At 40.9% G+C, this 18,760-nt stretch overlaps 1 protein-coding gene across 1 annotated transcript in view; it reads left to right on the forward strand.

Moving 5' to 3' along the window:
* Positions 1–18,760, forward strand: part of slc8a2b (solute carrier family 8 member 2b) — a 205,037-nt gene that overhangs the window by 174,432 nt on the left and 11,845 nt on the right. The window contains exons 12-15 of the mRNA XM_031741776.2: positions 2,972–3,345; positions 9,362–9,465; positions 11,516–11,533; positions 17,223–17,347. Coding sequence (XP_031597636.2) covers positions 2,972–3,345; positions 9,362–9,465; positions 11,516–11,533; positions 17,223–17,347 — 621 coding nt within the window. The remainder of the gene's footprint in view (positions 1–2,971; positions 3,346–9,361; positions 9,466–11,515; positions 11,534–17,222; positions 17,348–18,760) is intronic.

Below are 18,760 nucleotides of genomic sequence, written 5' to 3' on the forward strand. Positions count from 1 at the left end.
TAGTAAAAACTGAAGCGTTAGGGAACATATATAATAACCTTATCCATGAAATAAATTTCGATCCAAAATTGAATTTATCTAGAATTGTGAATAAATATTTCCACTCGACCCGATCAAATGCCTTCTCCGCATCTAAGGAGAGAATGCACTCAGGACTCTGACTGGAAGGGGTGTATAATATATCCAATAGTCGGCGGATATTGGAATAAGAGTAACGATTCTTAATGAAGCCTGTTTGATCTTCGGATATAACTGAGGGCAAAATATTTTCCAGTCTACGTGCCAAAACTTTGGCCAAAATTTTAGCATCGACATTTAATAGAGAAATTGGCCTGTAGGATGAGCATTCCACAGGATCCTTACCTTTCTTTGGGACAAGAGCAATACTTGCCTCGTAAAAGGATGGCAGAAGTTTACCACACTTCCATGAGTCGGAGAGGGTTAAATGTAGTTGAGGTAAAAGCAAGGGTGAAAATGCTTTGAAAAATTCTACGGGAAAGCCGTCAGGACCAGGGGATTTTCCAGGCTGCAGTGAAGAAATGGCTGCACACAGCTCCTCTGGCGTGATGGGTTCATCTAATCTGTTTTTACTATCAGAGGAAAGCATAGGTACATTCAAAGTCTTTAGAAAGTTATCCATTAAAGTGCTTTCCTGCGGGAATTCAGAGGTGTAAAGTTGGGAGTAAAAAGCCCTAAACGTATCGTTAATTTTGGAAGGATCCGAAGTGATATTACCATTAGCCATTCTAATCTTTGTGATATGTTGTTTTGCCTGGAAGCCCCTTAACTGGCTGGCAAGCATCCTACCCGATTTGTCGCTAGGTTTTGCTAGTTTTATAATTTTAGAGTTAAATGACCGAAAAACTTAATATGAACTCACAAAGGAAACTCAGTGAAACTGAAATAGATTGAAAATACAAAACCAAGATAAAATAAAAATAAAACTTACTCTAGGAATTCTGACTGTAACAATACACATACGCATTGATATGATTTCTCATATTTTGTTGTCTTGTTCGGCCGATGGGCCCAAATATGGTCGGAAGGGGTCCTTTGTTTGTGCGCATGCTCCAACCAGCATGCAGCCTGCTGTAACCCATAATTTCCTTAGGGATTAATAAAGTATTCTGATTCTGATATTCATTTAATGAATCAGTCTGTAAAACTCCCTGAAGCTGATGTCTTCAAATATTTAATTTTGTCCAAACTGTCTAAAAACAACATGAAAAGATCATTTAAGTTGAAGACTTAAATGATCTTTTCATGTTTCATTTTCATTTAACAAATGCCTTAAAAACAATGTTTTTGTAAGTCCACGTTTTACAGATTTACAGTTTATTATGTAATTTGTCAGCACATAAAAAGTGTACCAGCTGTACTCTTGGCACTACGAGGGAACAGTATAAAAACAACTGTGACAACAAAGAGAAATACATTTAAAATCAGACTAATTTTATTCTTATTACTTTAATTCAATTCAGTTTTATTTATATAGCACCAAATTACCACAACAGTTGGCTGATGGTGCTTTATATTGTGAAGTAAAGACCCTACAATAATGTAAAGGAAACAGAGACGACCCCAACATGCTTCTTGGGTCCCTGACATCATGTTTCAAACCTCAGCTAAAGAATTTCTGTGTTTTTGATTCTTGTCTTAAATTTAAGTAAATTTAAACAATTTCTTTTTATTAATGAGCTTCAAAATATCATTCATGCCTTTATCCCATCCAGACTTGATGACTGTAGTTTGTTATATTTTGGACTGAGCAAAACTAATAGCATGATCATATTTCAACTATTCTTAAATCATTGAATTTGTATGACGGTGATGTATAGGATCAATTTTAAAAACATTATTTCTCATATATAAGTGCTTGCAGGGGTTTAATCCAGGTTACCTATCAGATCTTTGCTACTTCCATGCTTCTCTCTCGGGTCCATTGATCAGCAGTTTTCAGCTATTCTTAATTCCCACTTGGCTCTTACAGCTGAACGGGTGTTCTCAGTTAATGCTCCAGCACTCTGGAATAGCCTCCCACGTCAGATTAGGTCAATTAACTCACTAACTTTACCTCTTCTCACAGACCTCTTCACTTTCAGACTAGCTTTAATTCACAGTATCATTTACCCCCACTGCTCGATGGTTTTACTGGCTGTACAGTACGTTGGCTAACATTTATTGTCTTTTAATGTGTTATAGAAACAAACGGACTTTGCTGGTTGGGCAATAGATCCTGAAAATTATGGATTACAGTGAAGCTCCATGTCTCCTGGATGTTTAGTATTTTTTAAGTGTTTATTTATCTTGCAAGAAGAAGTCACATTTATACACTTCCATCTGTGGCAGCTTGGCTGGACTCCAGATCTGAACACGCAGCAGCTCATCGGATTTTAATACTGACCTGATCTGATTTGGGAATCCCCACCTGCCACCTGCTAATGTGCAGTGACATGATTGGATCATAACAATCTCATAGAGTTGGCTACATAACTGGCAGCTGAGGAAGAAGACTGGCTCTTGATATTCACCTCAGCCATCCAGACACAACAACACTGCGCTTAAGCATCCTGAGCAGGGTTCAGTTTAAATTCAGCGCATGTAGCATGACTGCATTCCACATTATAATGGGATCTTTGTTGGAGTGGCCTTCTATGATAGAGACATTTTCACTCTTTGACCATATAATTCCACCTCCAGAGCTCTCCGAAGCTTCTTATTATTCACTAATAGGATTTGCTCAGGAATCACATTTTATTTCATGCAAAATTTGAGTAATGAATAATTACACATGAAGGACACTGAACAGAGATGTTTCTTTTATTCTGTCTTCTGGACTCACTGGGCTTTGCTCTAAAATCCAAAGCATAAAAACTGACCAGGAATTATTAATCAGTACAGGAATCTCACTCACACTCGCCTGTTTGTAGCTAAAGTTTCACGCTGTTCTCTGGTATCTCTCTGTTTCTAGATTGGCATAATCGATGATGACATATTTGAAGAGGACGAGCACTTCTTCGTCCGCCTGTTGAATCTGCGTGTTGGTGATGCAGAGGGGATGTTTGAAAGCGACGAAGTGGGTGCCACACCCAAAGCTCGCTTAATGGAGCCCCTGGTGGCCACGGTGACTATCCTGGATGACGACCATGCTGGCATCTTCACGTTTAGCGAACGTATGGTGCGCGTGAGTGAGAGCGTGGGCACAATGGAGTTGACGGTGGTGCGCAATTCAGGCGCCCGTGGCACAGTCATCCTGCCGTACCACACCGAGTCAGGCACCGCCAAGGCTGGAGAAGACTTCGAGGAAGCCCGAGGAGAGTTGGAGTTCACCAACGACCAGACCAGGTGAGTCAAGATGACATCATCCTGTTCTTGTTCTATTCAATTCAATTCAATTCAATTCAATTTTATTTACACAGCGCCAAATCACAACAAAAGTCGCCTCAAGGCGCTTTATATTGTACAGTAGCTCGCACAATAATAAATACAGAGAAAAACCCAACAATCATATGACCCCCTATGAGCAAGCACTTTGGCGACAGTGGGAAGGAAAAACTCCCTTTTAACAGGAAGAAACCTCCGGCAGAACCAGGCTCAGGGAGGGGCGGGGCCATCTGCTGCGACCGGTTGGGGTGAGAGAAGGAAAACAGGATAAAGACATGCTGTGGAAGAGAGACAGAGATTAATAACAGATATGATTCGATGCAGAGAGGTCTATTAACACATAGTGAGTGTTCTAGTTTTTGACATGTAACTAATAGAGTGGAGAAACATTTTCCACAATTTGAATAGAAACATTTGAGTGGACACATCTAACACGACCAATGAAAATCTAATGCTTCTATTTTGAAAATTAAATTGCTGTTAACCACATAGTTCCAGTCTTTACCATCTTGTGACCGTGACTATGAACAGGTCCCTGTTGTGCTGAACTTCAGTATCACTCAGCAGCCTTCGACCGTCACCTTGTAGACTCTTAATGTCTAATGGTAATGATAGTCCTTGTTCTGCTCCTGCTGGAGGGCAGCTCTTATCACACCCACATGAAGCAGGTGGAGAACTGCTTCATGTGGCGCTATGCAGAGCAGAACAAGGACTACCAGCTCCAGAAGTTCATCCAGGCTACAAGAAACATACTAAACCAGCAGCTGATTAGACTGCTGTAATTTACTTCCCACAACCTGCTCGTCAATGAAGTTGCAGATGAAAATCTTAAACGCTGTATTGTTCATTTCTTGTCCCCTTATGCATGTGACTGCATGCACCCGTCCATCCCCAGTACCACTAACATCACGATCAGAATCAGAATATGTGGGGGAAACTATTAAGTTTCTATACAACATGAAACATAGAATATTGTGTTACCTCTGTCCTGTTTCATTTACATATTATTTCACTAGCTGGACTCACGTACTCATTTTAGGTTTGGCAGCATTTTTTAGGAGATAAAGGCGAATGGCTTAATCGAGAATTGAGTTGTGGTTTGGGAAGGCCTTGATGGGGACTGGTGGCGGTCCTGGCCTGGCAGATCCGTGTTTGGAGCCATGGTCCTACTCCGGAAATTCAGATAATTTATCTACAAACTAAAGGGCTGAATAAACCTCAGCTAATGTTTTAAAGTGGAATTTGCTAAAGATGAAACAGATTTTTTTTTTAAACTACAACGATTTAGTGTCAGGGTAGGTTGCTTCAGTTAGAGACCCAAAAAACAAAGGAAATTGATTTCAGAACAAACAGGAAGACACACGAAGTAGCGCTCACTGATGACGGTATTGATGCTGTTAATGATTAGCAATATTTCAGAGCAGTGACTGATGAGTACCTGTGAAACTGGGGATTCAAAGACCAGTGTCATTAACAAGAAAGCGTTACAACAATTACACTTCATGCCAAATCTGTGACAGTTGATGTGGATAGATGCTTCTTTCTAGTTCTCTCTGGTTTTTTTGCTTCTTTTTCTTCCTCCTGTAGTTAATAAGAACAGAAACGTTTGTAAACAAAGTTGTAAATATGTCCAGTAGGTTTGCATGTCAACAAAAACACAGACCTGTATGAAACTGTGCAAACATACCAACAATAACAATTGCATGAAAAGCCCTTCCTGGGCTGATAAAATGTGCTACTGCAGATTTTATCAAATAAATCTGCTCATTCTGGAACCCGAAGCTTTTTTCCCATCGAAGATCTTTTTTGCATTAATGTCAGCAAGAAAGAAAAAAGTGATTGGTTGTTTATACGGGGAATAATGATTTATAATCTGACTAATTACATTAATTTAGGATGGTATTCACTCAGGTGATGTATGTCCTGTTCACTTGAAATGCTGAGTATTTCAGAGCCCGCTGGCCTCCTGTTAATTAGTGAAAATGCAGGAAAACAAATAATCTTTCACTTTCAGACTTCGCTGCTCTGCATGTTTATGCCCACAAAAGAGGATAAGGATCTTTGAATCGTGAATAATTCAGGGGATGGAGTAAAGAGAGTGTATGATTTTAAAAATAAGTTGTTATTGATTAGAAATTTATGCTTTCACCTCTTCACTCCAGCTAAATGTATATTTTATTGAACTCGTCTATAACAGTAAGAGGAATGGGCAGAGGGAGGTTTTACCTGCTGCGTGCTTCGTTGTGATGTTTATTCACATGTCTTCTCTTACCATTACTCTCTCTTCACCTCTTTCAGCGCTCTTCCACCTCACACTCTCTTTGGCTCACCTTTGTGCCTGCCAGACGACAGTCCTATCCATTATTCATCACAGCTGACCCGAGGGCAGGCTCAGCATGCTCATGCTGGATCTTTTCTGAGTTTGTGTCACGTTATACTGCACGATAGTGTTGGAGTGAATCGACCAGAACCTGACGAGTCAGGTTGTATATGGTTGTATTTTATATCATAGTGTAGCACAGGGGTGGGCAATCTCAGTCCACGAGGGCCGGTGTCCCTGCAGGTTTTAGATCTCACCTTGGGTCAACACACCTGAATCACATGATTAGTTCGTTACCAGGCCTCTGGAGAACTTCAGGACATGTTGAGGAGCTAATTTAGCCATTTAAATCAGCTGTGTTGGTTCGAGGACACATCTAAAACCTGCAGGGACACCGGCCCTCGTGGACTGAGACTGCCCACCCCTGGTGTAGCAGCTCTTTTTTGTGTAGCCGGGTCGCACCACCAGATGGCACTGTGCAGCGTTTCGGGGTCTCCTGAGAGAAGCTATTCGGGAGCGTACAGATGCTTCTCCTCCACATTGAAGGGAGCCAGTGAGGGTGCTTTGAGCTTTCGATAGGATGAGTCTTCACGTCCAGCTCTGTCTACAATAACAAACCTCACAGGCAACAGACTGAGTAATGAACGTGATTGTCGTAAGTTGATGTTAGGCTATAATTAAATTTATCTTGTAGAAGTGCCGTCTGCAGCTGGTGTCAGAGTTTCGTCAAGCTACATGTGTTTTATTGTAATGGGATCTGCTGAATGATTAGCTGTCAAATAAATTGTTCGTTTTTGACACGAGAGCCTTTCTCCTTTTTAGAACTGTGTAGCACTTATGACAAGTTTGGACGACTCGTGCTTGTGTGATATTGATTCCAGGAGCTCCACATTGATGTAAACAGGTTCACTGACTGGCAGGACAGTGAATTTAGTGAGACAGGTTTGGTGATGGGAGATCTCAGCATGTTTCTGTGAAGCAGCACTTCGGCTCTGCTCCTGAGGAGGGATTTATTCCCGTTTGTTGTTCCGCTGGTTAATCGTGGCCCGGTCAGCGTGTCTGAAAATGTCAGCTTTCACTCAAAGCTCCCACCTTGTGCCTTTTTTGCCCCTTGTGACCTTATTAAGTTTCTGTGTGGCTACATTTAGTTGCATGATGACCGATGATGCAGTTCCTATAGATGCACATTTGAGGGGGGAACACTTCTCTGAGTGCAGCTCCAGAGTTATTCATGCCTCTGCAGTCATTTCATTTCTGTGAGAGGACTCCAGCTCTCAAGGGTGTAGTTTTGTTCTTGGCCATAACATGTCACCAGCTTTCTGCTGAAATCAGGACTTGGTGTTTCACATCTTTTAAGGTTTTTTTGCAGCTCCGCACTGCTCTGGCTCTAGATTGTGCTGACTGCTACTGCTTGACCACAGCCAGCACTGTTTGCACATCTGAAAACACAGAATTTGAACAAATCATTGCTTAAAATTTATTTGAAAAGGAACCTTTAGTTTATACCTTTCATGAATCTGTTTAATTAATAAAGAAATGTCTGAACATTGTTTGACTTGTGTGCAAATTAGACTGGCCATATTTTGTTGTTTGCAGAAATTTGCTCATTATGAGTGTGAAATCCAAAATAAATATAATAAATAGCAAATATCACAAAGTTTTCAAGAGGAGGGGTTGAGTGAATAGGTATATTTCCATTTTTAGAGGTTTTACTGGGCTTCGGGGTAGTAAAATACTTCCTAAAGGTATTTACTATTTGGATTTCACATCATATAAATGGTGGCAGAGAATAATAACAGAATCACATTCAGCCATCAGCTGTTTGAGCTTTTGACTAGAAGCAGATTAAAGTAATTATTTTAGCTTTTGTGTTTTTTTGTGTGCCCTTTATTTTTTGATGTAAAATTATTTTTAGGAAGTGAGAAGACTTTCTGCAGACTCACAGCCGTCAGGTCAAAATGCCAAAGTTGACAATCTGCAAGAAAATAAAGTAACAGCAACATCGGGGTGAAGACATGTCAGTGTCGCCCCCTACAGGCGAAGTAGCTGGCCTGGTTTTATTAGTTATTCCTGGAGGGAATGAGTGTCAGAGCTGCATTTTGTTAGTAAGATGTACATTTGTTTACCTGCAATTATTACATGACTATTTAATGACTACTAAATCAAAAATAAAAGTAAAGAACTACTAACAACTGTTAGCAGTTGGATATTTAGTAGAGGTTAATAAGTCACGTTGATTTATGAGCGAGGTAGGAAGGAAGTTTCGAGCTGTCAGCGGTGCCGTAGCTCTCCTGCTGGGCTGTTTTATGATCATTCTTTCTGCTCATCTTCACCTCATCTAATCACCTCGCTCCTTCATTCTGTCATTTTCACGCCACATTGCTTTCCTGTCAGGATGACTTGACTATTGATTGCATCGGTCCAGCTCCTTTCCTTTTTTCTCCCTCTTTGTCTCTCACAAAGCCTTTTGAGGTTTTTGAGGAAGGGCAGCCGGCGTAAAAAGCTACAAAATCAAACATGCGGCGCTACACATGGCGGTGACCCCTTGTGAATGAGGGAGTGTTTTGCTCTCTTTTCATAATGAATACATACTTTGTATTCCATCCATTCATACTCATATCTCGATCTCCTTAGACTAAACACTTTTATTGCTCATCTTTCTTCCCTCTCCTTTTCACTCTTTTTTCCACACCTTTCCTGTCTTCCTTCATTTTCATTCTCTCCCCATCCATCTCGTCCTCTGTGTTGTCACAGTAGATTTTCTTCTACCTTCAGTGGGTCGCTCTCTGTGGTGACATTTCAGTCCGGCAGTCCTCAGAGACCCTAACAGGGTTTGTCATCATCACTTCACCTTCACTTCTTCTCTTCTAAAATAAGCCCATCATTTCTAATACCGCTCAAACGCTCACCGTCATTATGGTGTTAAAGCCGCTCTGCCTCACTGTTACTTTATTCTTTCCTATTCTTGGTGTCTGCCTTCTTTTCTCCTCAGTGCAAAGTTAATTTCTCTTGGTATGGGTTCTGAAAACCAGTCAGTCATGTTAGAGAAGTCATAAATATTCAGCTGAACTCTTCATATGCCATGTGAGCAGATACACTCCAAGTGAGAGTCCCATTATTCAACATTAATGCAGTATTTAATATTTAAAATGCAGTATTTTGGAAATTGATAATTGCATAATCATGCATGACATCAATCCTTATTCATTATATTTCTCTGACTTTACTGATAGTTTCCCTCTGTGAGTCTGTTTAATCTGACTTGCTGTCTTGCCTCTAGCTCCCACCTTTAACTCAGTTATTGAACTTGTGTCCTTTCTATGCATTTCACTTCCTCCTGCTCTGATTTACACAGCAGCAGGTCCTGAACAGACACAGCAGGAGGGCAGACCTCTGCAGTGCGTGTGTGTGTGTGTGTGTGTGTGTGTGTTCGTGTTCGTTCACAGGCCTTGAGATTTGCAATAGCAACACGTCGATAACAAGGACGACCTGTGGTGAAGGCGCCCCGAGTGCTAAAATCACCTATTGATGAAGTGCTTAACTTCATTATGTGTTTGCAACTGACAGTTTTCTCTCTGTGTGTGTGTGTGTGTGTGTGTGTGTGTGTGTGTGTGTGTGTGTGTGTGTGTGTGTGTGTGTGTGTGTGTGTGCATGCAGTCAGACTCTCCAGGTGAGGATAATTGATGATGAAGAATATGAAAAACATGAAAACTTCTTCATCGTGCTGGAGGAGCCGCGCTGGCTGAAGAGAGGAATCTCAGGTACGTGACTATAACACGTTTCCATTTCCCTTCGTTTGATGGATTTACTCACCAGCAAACATGCATCAAAGCCTGACATCATATCCCTGCTCAAAACAAATGGATTTAGACGTCCTTTCCACATAGAGCAGAGGCCGTCTAGTCAGACTATCAGTTATAAAGTGAGAAGTATAAATGAAATTCAAAGAGAATGTGCTCCACATGCACAGACTCGTATTATCAGAGGCTCTTTTGATATGCAAGTAATATTTATGTCTAAATTTTGTCTCATTTGTTGCTCCGTGATGCACAAGTTTGAAAGTGAGTCACGTGTTTTGAGACTGAGTCAACTTTCTTTCTAGAATTGTTTTTTTAACCGTGACTCTTCAAAGAAGCGCTAGTCGACGGTTATTCAGTGTAGAAATGTTTGCTTTGTATTTACAAGACATCATAGACGGGGCTGAGTACTGAACCTTGGCGTGTTTGATACTCGTCAAAACTCAGCTGCAGAGGTATCAAAGTACTGCAAATGTTTGCTTTCACAAAGCTGGCGCTGAATTTTTCTTCTGACTTAAAACATTTAAAGCAGTTTCAGAGCTTTGCATTTATGAAGCTTGTTTAAGAGTTTGCCTTAAACAAGCTTATATAAAAATGAAATCTATACATTTTTACATTTTTTTCAGATTTAATAAAATATGCAGCACCCTAAAACAGAGGATTTTATTGTTGGGTCTGTTCTGCAGCGATGATGAGCCTTCATGCTCTGAGTCTTATCCATACCTTGTTACAGTTTTCAGCATAGCAGCTATTCTTAGATCCCTCCTTAGAGGTCTCATTATGTCCACTTGTACTTTTTCTTCTACCCAGGTTAGAGTGTCAAAGAGATCATCCATCAACCTTTTCCTTTTTGTTCCATTTTTGTGAAGTGTTGCATGTTGGCATTGCAAAAAAAACAAAAAACAAATCTTTTTTTAGCGCGCGCTGAGCCACTCAGGTTGTTTCTGCTGAATGTTGTCACACAAATGCCACAGGATGTTCATGTTGACAGTCTCACCCTGGGGGATGAATTCATGGTTCACAACGCTCTGATTGTCAAAAATGACGAGCAGGCTCCATGTCTTCCTGTCACCAGCATCACAAACTCTTCTTGTGAAATCTGCAGGAAAGTGCTCGAACGTGGAGGCCCAAAAACTGACCTCCACTCACAATTTGGGTCAATTTGAAACAGAATTGAATGTTTTCTTTCTGCCTAAGGTTGAGGTGTGTGATGAAATCACAGAGCGCACAGTGTGCATGGTCTGAAGGGGGCTTGGAGGGAGCGTGGTAAATACCAACCACTGAGCTGAATGAATGAAGGAGTCTGAAAATGATCTCAAAGACGACCACGACTTTAAAACTGTTGTTTTGTTTTTTGCATTTCAAAGCTTTCAGGTTTTTAGTCACAAAACTAAGTTACAGCTCTTCAGTAAATACACAGAAGAGTCTGTACAGCAGCACAGACTGCAGCTGGGCTTTATTTGTCCCAGATGAACAGGTGGACTGCGGCACATTATTTTGTGTATTTTGTTGTCTTTTCTTTTCCGTTTTTTCTTGTGTCTTGTTTGCTTTTTTGTTTGTTTTTTGTTTGACCCCCTCTCCCCACAAGGATCGATAAAATTTCATCTTATCTTATGAACACAGAGACACGTCTTCAGGGAGACAGCCGTTCATCTTTCATCCATCGACACACAGACCCTTTGTGTAATGTGGAGACGGGACATTTCCTTTAAACTTCTGAGGATTTTTCAGACTGTCCTTTGTGTTATTAATGTGGACAAAACACTAACAGCTGAAAGACAGACGAGTAAGAAAAGAGATCGTCGCTGAAGGCACTCACGTTTTAGTGTAAAGACAAAATAAAAGACAAAAAGGTTTTACTGAACTGTAAATATTGACTCTCACTTGTGAAATCGGGTTTGCGCTGTCATTGTGGAGTTTTGTTTTGATTGTGCTTTCCCTCCTGAATGTTCGCTGTTACTTACTGCTCTTCTTTTCTTGTCCACACGCCCTCCTCTCTCTGTTTTCTTCACAGCTCTGCTGCTCAACCAAGGTAAGACCATCTGATTAGTCCCTCTGCTTCAAACTGTCAGAACGTCTGAGTCGAGCCAAAGCTTTTCATGCTCAGTCAATATGTTGATTATTTTCTGGAATAATGGATGAAATGAAGTGAAGTAATTATAGATATATATAATTTTTTCTAAAGCCTTTTAAAGGCATTCTATGGGGGAAAAAGAGAAAGAAAATGGATTTTTTTAATAACAGCTGGTAAAGGTATTCAGTTATCAGAGTCACTGATGATTCGCTTTTACGTCAGCTCTCCAGCAAAGGCTGACATTTAAAAACGGTATTTTAACCCACACTGAGGCACGAACATATTTGGAGAGAGACGATAATAAATTCGGTCTGAGTCAGCGCTCCATCATTCTGTTTGCTCTTCTGGCTTCCTGCTGATTCTGCCTCAAGGAGGAAGGAGAAAAATAACCTAATATCAAATGCCTCACTTCTGCGCTGCAGTCAGCTGCTTAACATGCACATATAAAACTCATCCATGTTGACACATAGGCTGTTTGTGACGCTGTCTTTGACACCGTTTCTGAAGTTTTTAATCAGTAAAGTTTGGAAACATCACTGAATTTATATATATCCACAGAGTAGAGCCAGAGGATTTGTAGAGTAGCCTGGGCATCTGGACACTGGAGTTATGGGGCTGGCCACTCTGACAAGCATCACTTTGCTGTCTGCTAAGTCTCACTTCTGCTAACTGAAATCACTAAGATGGATTTTTGACTTCTACCTCAGAGGAAACACAACTTAACTGATGATTGTAGACATGTACTCATGCTACTCTGTCACACCAAGCCTCTGCATGTCCTCGTCCTTGAATCTTCTTTGTTGTCTTCCTCTTTTCCTCTTGCCTGGCAGCTCCATCTTTAAAATCCTTTGCCCAAAACATCCACTGTCCCTCCCCTACACATGTCCAAACCATCTCAGCTCTTCCTCTCCAACTTTGCTAACTTTTCTGATCTTGTCCGTTCTGCTCATTCCCAATGAAAATCTTACGATCTTCGTCCGTGCCACCTCCAGCTCCACCTCCTGTCTTTTTCTTAGTGCCACCGTCTCCAAACCATACATCATTTCCTTACACACTTACTACTATCCTTGTCCCCTGGACACTCGTCTCCACCCTCTTCACTGTGTCTCCACTCTCTTCTTCACTTCTCTTGCTTTGTATGGTTGACTCCAGGTATTTAAGCCCATCTGCCTTCACTGACGCTGTCTCCCTGTCATTTGAACACATGTATCTAGTTTTGCTTCTGCTGATTTTTATTCCCCTTCTCTCCAGAGCATACCTCCACATCTCCAGGCTCTCTTCCACATGCTTCCTGCTCTCCCTACAGATCACAATGTTGTTTCCAAACATCGAAATCCACGGAGACTCTCGTCAGTCACCATGTTCATTACCACTGCAGACAAGAAGGAGCTCAGAGCCAGAGTGCCACAGTTTCTCTCTCGGCGCCCAACCATAGGCATTCTCTAGATCCACAAAGACACAGTGACGCTCCTTCTGACCTTCTCCATACTTCTCCATCAGCACTCTCCAGCCAAATATTGCTTCTGTTGTCCTCTTTCTCAGCATGAAGCCATACTTCTGCTCACTGATCTCCACCTTTCTTCTTAACCTAGCTTCAACAGCTCTTTGCCTTAGCTTCACGCTTATCACCATTATCCCTCTGTAGTTACTCCACCTCTTCTCCAACACTTGTTCTCCCTTCTGCAGGCATCTCACTCTCCAAGATTGTGTTAAACAATCTGGTTAAGTCCACTGCTCTCTCTCCTAGACATCTCCATACCTCTAAAGGTATGTCATCTTAACCAGTGCTCATTCCATACTTCATCCTCTCCATAGCTCCTCTCACTTCCTGCTTGCTAATCCTCTACACTTCCTGATTCACTAACTGTCCTTCATCCGTCCTCCTCTCTCATTTTCTTCACTTATCAGCTCCTCAGAGTACTCCTTCCACACTCATTCATTACTACATTTCCACCTCTATCCTTAATCTCCCCAGCCAGCTGCACGTCCTTTCCAGCTTAATCTCTCTGCCTGGCTAATCAATACAAGTCCCTTTCTCCTTCCTTAGTGTCCAGCCTTACATATAACTCACTGTAAGTCTGTTTCTTTGCCAGCTAGCCCCTCAGTACTCCTGTCTATTTTCTCCATTTCCCTGACTATCCGACTTCTTCCTTTGAATGCTGTCCTGTACTTCCTTGTTTCACCACCAAGTCTTCCTACCCTCTTTCCTTTATCCAAAGGATACACCAAATACCAAATCTTGGGACTTTTCCTCAGCACTACAGCTGTGCTTTCTCAGTTATCTAGTGACTCTCCTGTAACACTCGGTCTGCCTCAACTGCTCCCTGAACTCTGTGCAACATTCTTCCTTCTTCAACTTCCACCATTCATCATCTCCTTAATTTCCAAAGTCATCCTACAGACTCCGTAGCTGCATCTCCTCTGACACCAGCTTGCATCCACCTACGTGCACCTTCCTCCGCCAATATGTCACCCTGTGCGCCCGCCTCTTCTTGAAGACTGTGTTCACCACAGTCCTTTCCATCCTTGTGACAACCATGCATCTGTGTACCCAACACCTTCTGATCACTTCAGTTCAATTCACCTACATGTCCATTCTGCTCCAGTCACCACCCTCTCGCCCTGAGGACACTCACTTCCACTCTACAGTTTGGCATATCCACCCAACATCACCCCTTTGATTTCCAGCTTCAAACTCATGAACCCGTCTGAAACTCTTTAAATTTTAATTCAAAGAGTTTCAGATTTTTAATTTAACAATATTAATTACTCATAGTTGCAGTAATTATTCCAGATGATTTTTATATTCTGGATACAGCAAAGTTGTTATAGACCCCTGTTTGCACCTGGACCACAGCAGAGCTGTGAGCAGTTTGTGAATGAAGGCTCACAAATAAATCAACACTTGGTGGTTTGTACTGATTTGTCACAGTGTTTGTGGCCTTTCTAAGTCAAAAATATCAATAATTTTGATAATATTAATAATATATTGTATACACAGTGTATTGTAACTGTTCTGGAGTTTCACGTGTGGAAAGCTTAAAAAAAGCAAAACTATCCATAATGTTAAAGTAAAGCAAAGAAGATTAGGTGAGATATACTTTTGTTAAATCTCATCTTGGGAAGTATAATAACATAGAACAGATCAAAAAAGCTCAATAAAGTAAAAAGAAAACGGTCTAACAACTACAAAAAATGAAGCAACATAAAATCAAGTAGCTCAGTAAGTAAAAATCTATATAAGGGTTTTATTAAAAGAAATAGCTCAACAAAATACAGCAACAAGCAGCAACAAAAAGAGCTTACTCAGTCACCAGTAAATGTCAGATCACATTTAATTAAATATATGTCAAATCTAAATCACACTCCTGCATTTTTATTTCAGGAGCTCCTTTAAGTTCATGATCAACACAGACGATTAAAAACCAAAATCAATCCTCAGCTCTGCCAGCAGTAAACAAACAAGCAGCCATAACATTTTTCCATTAATTAAACCTTCCAGGGTTTAGAGTATACTTCCTGTCAAACTTGCTATCAAAGCAACTGAGCAGCTTTAACCTGAAATGACCGACCATTAGATGCAGAAAAAGCATGAATGAGATGCTCATAGACTGAGCAAAAGTGCCCTGAGTGCAGGAAGCTCTCCGGTAGAAATGGCTCACAATGACACTTGTTGATGTGAAGGCAATTTCTCATTCAACTCCATCGACTCACAGAGGGGGAGGCAGAGCTCCTTCCCTGAGGGAAATATGTTTGTGCTCAGAGGAAGCACCTTAAAGCTGAGAGAAGTCACACAAGCCGAGTGTGTGTGTGTGTGTGTGTGTGTGTGTGTGTGTGTGTGTGTGTGTGTGTGTGTGTGTGTGTGTGTGTGTGTTTATGACAGCTTGAAATAGTGCCAGTGAATACTGCCATATGCTGCTTTGCGCTCTCAGCCTTTTTGGAATTAGATGTAGACACCATAAAGTGGAGAGGGGAGGTCTAATCCTCGTCTCTTTCCTTTCTTCTTTTCTCTGAGCAGAAAGGCCACGCGAGTAAATCACACTCGAAACACAATGAGCCTTAAACTCAAGCTCTCTGTGAACCACCAGACTGCTACTACCTCTCTCTAGTGTAGGGAAAATATTGTTGGCTGTAATACAAACCCTGATTGGTTTTTTCTCCAAGATGAACTCTGGTTGGTGTAGCTGCCGTTGCCACTCTGTTGGCAGTTGATCAGTAAACCAAACTGAGCCATATGTCGGTGTAAATGAACTCTTTCTGCAAGCTCTTTAGTGTTTTCTCTCTCAGACTGGAGCAGCTGAGTATATAAAGCATACAGTTAAGCTTTATGCTCATTTCCACCTGCTTAGTTTTATTATCAGACTCTACTGGAGAAGCTTTGCATGAGTCAAAGTTCATGATGATCCTTAAACTGAAGCGCTATACTGCAGCCTCGGCTTATCCACCGTCTCAAACAAGCTGCTTTAGCTCCTCCCCTCATAACTTTCTTTTGATTGACTGCCCCCCATAAAGTTTTAAACAGCAGGTGGGGGTGGCTTCTGTTCTCGCAGGGATTTGGGACGTCGTCTCTCACTGACTTCATACAAAGCCGAAGTTACAGCTGACCTTTTAGCTTAATCTTATATATGCTGACCTCATAATGCGAAACTCTGGCCATCTACCATTGTACCAGTGTAAATGCATGACAGCAAATAAGAAAAAGCAAAACAGGTGCACTTTAAACAGATTGCAGACCGCGAAAAACACAAAACTTTTCAAATGTTATCACTTTATTTCTATTGATATCAGTGTATTCCCAGCTTAGACACTAAAAAAGCAACAATGTTGATCAGAAGGCCTCACATAGCAAACTTTCCATTCCTTAACACTGATATTTTTTTTTTAATAACAAAGCCACAGTGGGTTGATTTGTGCAGTATTAAATTTTATTTGTTTAAGTCATTTATTATGCAAAATTAATTATTTTTTTCACTCTGTGTCACAGGAAAATAAATCTTTCAAGTTTAAATATGTGGATTTCATGGGTCAATTTGATTTTTTCAGAAATATAAATTATAGTTAACCTGTTTGTGGTATCAACATTTTAGAACTGACTTCAATTACTGACTTTAAGCCATACAAGCCTTACCCCAAACGTACCCGAACCTCTTTGAAACACATTTATGCCCCAGTTGGTCTGGTTTTATGCTGGTAGAAAATCTGAGTTAACCAGGTTGTTTATTTACTCTAAGATAAGCAAAATGCAAAACACTGCTGCTTAAATCACCACATTGATGATGGTGAAGATGATCATTTTGATTATGAATGAATCCAAAATGGACATTATGAAAATAGGGAAATCTTGTGAAATCTTTTGGGGGTTTTCAGTTTTAAAAAAGTCCATTCTCTGATCAAATATGAATTGAATGACTCTCATGTAAATCCCTCAGACTGACTCACACAATGTGATACGCTTATGCCTTGAATTATTTTTTTATTTTAGTATTTCTCTGAACATATGGTACAAATATTCAGGCTCATGGTGATGCACACAAATGCTCCTTAAAATAAAACACTTCATTGTGGAAGTGCCATTACAAGTTTCTTAGTTTCAGGCCAGTCTCACTCTGCTGTCCCTTCTCTTTCCTTCACATCCGTCTTCCCACAGAGGGGACAGAGGGGCAGATGACTGCTGAGGAGGAGGAGGCTCGGAGGATAGCAGAGATGGGGAAGCCCATCCTGGGAGAGTACAGCCGCCTGGAGGTGGTCATTGAAGAGTCATATGAGTTCAAGGTGATGATTCATCTTCTCCTCTTCCTCTATCATATCGTTGTCCTCTCTGTGCAGTAAAAAGAAATTTATTGCTGCATGTGTCCTTTTTTTTATTGAAGTTATTGAATGTGTTCAAATTTAATACGTTGATGACTTATTGATTATTGCCCCACAGCAGCTTTAAAGTTTATCACTCCACTTGATTTTTTATTGCAGTTAAAAACAATCAAAGGAGAAGAACCAGCATAGAAACTCTATATGGGATAAAACAGAGCTCAGCACGGTGTTTGAGGCAGTTGCAGAAGATAGAGTGTGATAGTTTTCAAACTTCAATTAGGATGTGGGCTTGTTTTCTCTCACCTCACCCAAACCTCAAAGGCCAGGGCAGTGAGTGTATGTATGACCCTTTGCATGGTTTTAACTTTGAAAAGCCTCAAAGGGAACACTACAAACTGAGTCAGAGCCACCACAGGTCCAGAGCCAATGAGGAAATAACATTCTCATTTGTGCTATTTTAATTTCAAGAGAACTAATATTTCTCTGTTTTGTTACTTTGATGAATTTCACTTTTTTATAAATACACTTCATGTCATAATCATATTCTATATAAGCAACTGTAATTTATTTACAAGGACGGGTGCTTTAGCGTACGCTGGACCTTTTATTTATGAAAGAAAAGGAGGTAATTCTGTCCCACCATGTAAATGTTAATTATGGTGATCCATCGATTTTCTAAACCAGTTCTTATCCAGTTCAGAGTCTCTCAGGTGCTGGAGCCCATCACTGCTGTCATAGGTCCAGTAGCAGGTTACACTCTGGAAGTTGCCAGTCTAATGATGTAGTAACATATATAGAGAGAAACAACCTTTCATGCCTACGGTCAATTAACAATCACCCAATATGCATGTTATTCATCTGTGGGAGGAAGCTGGAGGACATGCAGACACAGGGAGAGCATGCGCCCATGAGTCACAATCTTCAGGGTGTTATCAACCCAGCAGGCATCTACGGTCACATCACGAAGAAGCCTTTAGAGTAAGAGAGGCTGCATTTTCTGTGCACGAGACTCTCTTTTCCTTTACATCTTTCTTTGACCTCATGATATTTCCATTGCACTGCAGACAGAGGTTAATTTACTGATTTCTGAGGGCAAAAACAAATGGAAAATGGAAGGAACTGTGCTCTCCTGGCAGAGTTATGTAATCCACCTTTACGCTCTTTCTCACCCTTTACACCCTTTCTCCCATTGTTAAACCTCGGTCTTAACCCTCTCTCAGTGTGCCGGTTTAAAGTGAGTTTAAATTATTGAAAATGCATGAGTTGCACTCAATATAGCAGCTCTGTCGAGGCACACAGGATGCAGACTCTCTTGGAGTACGCAGAGCATCCTCCGTGTGCTTCTTTCCTCTGCAAGCTGTCCAGATATTTGCAAGG

This window comes from Oreochromis aureus, linkage group 14, assembly GCF_013358895.1.
Source record: "Oreochromis aureus strain Israel breed Guangdong linkage group 14, ZZ_aureus, whole genome shotgun sequence".
Taxonomy (NCBI): Eukaryota; Metazoa; Chordata; class Actinopteri; order Cichliformes; family Cichlidae; genus Oreochromis; species Oreochromis aureus.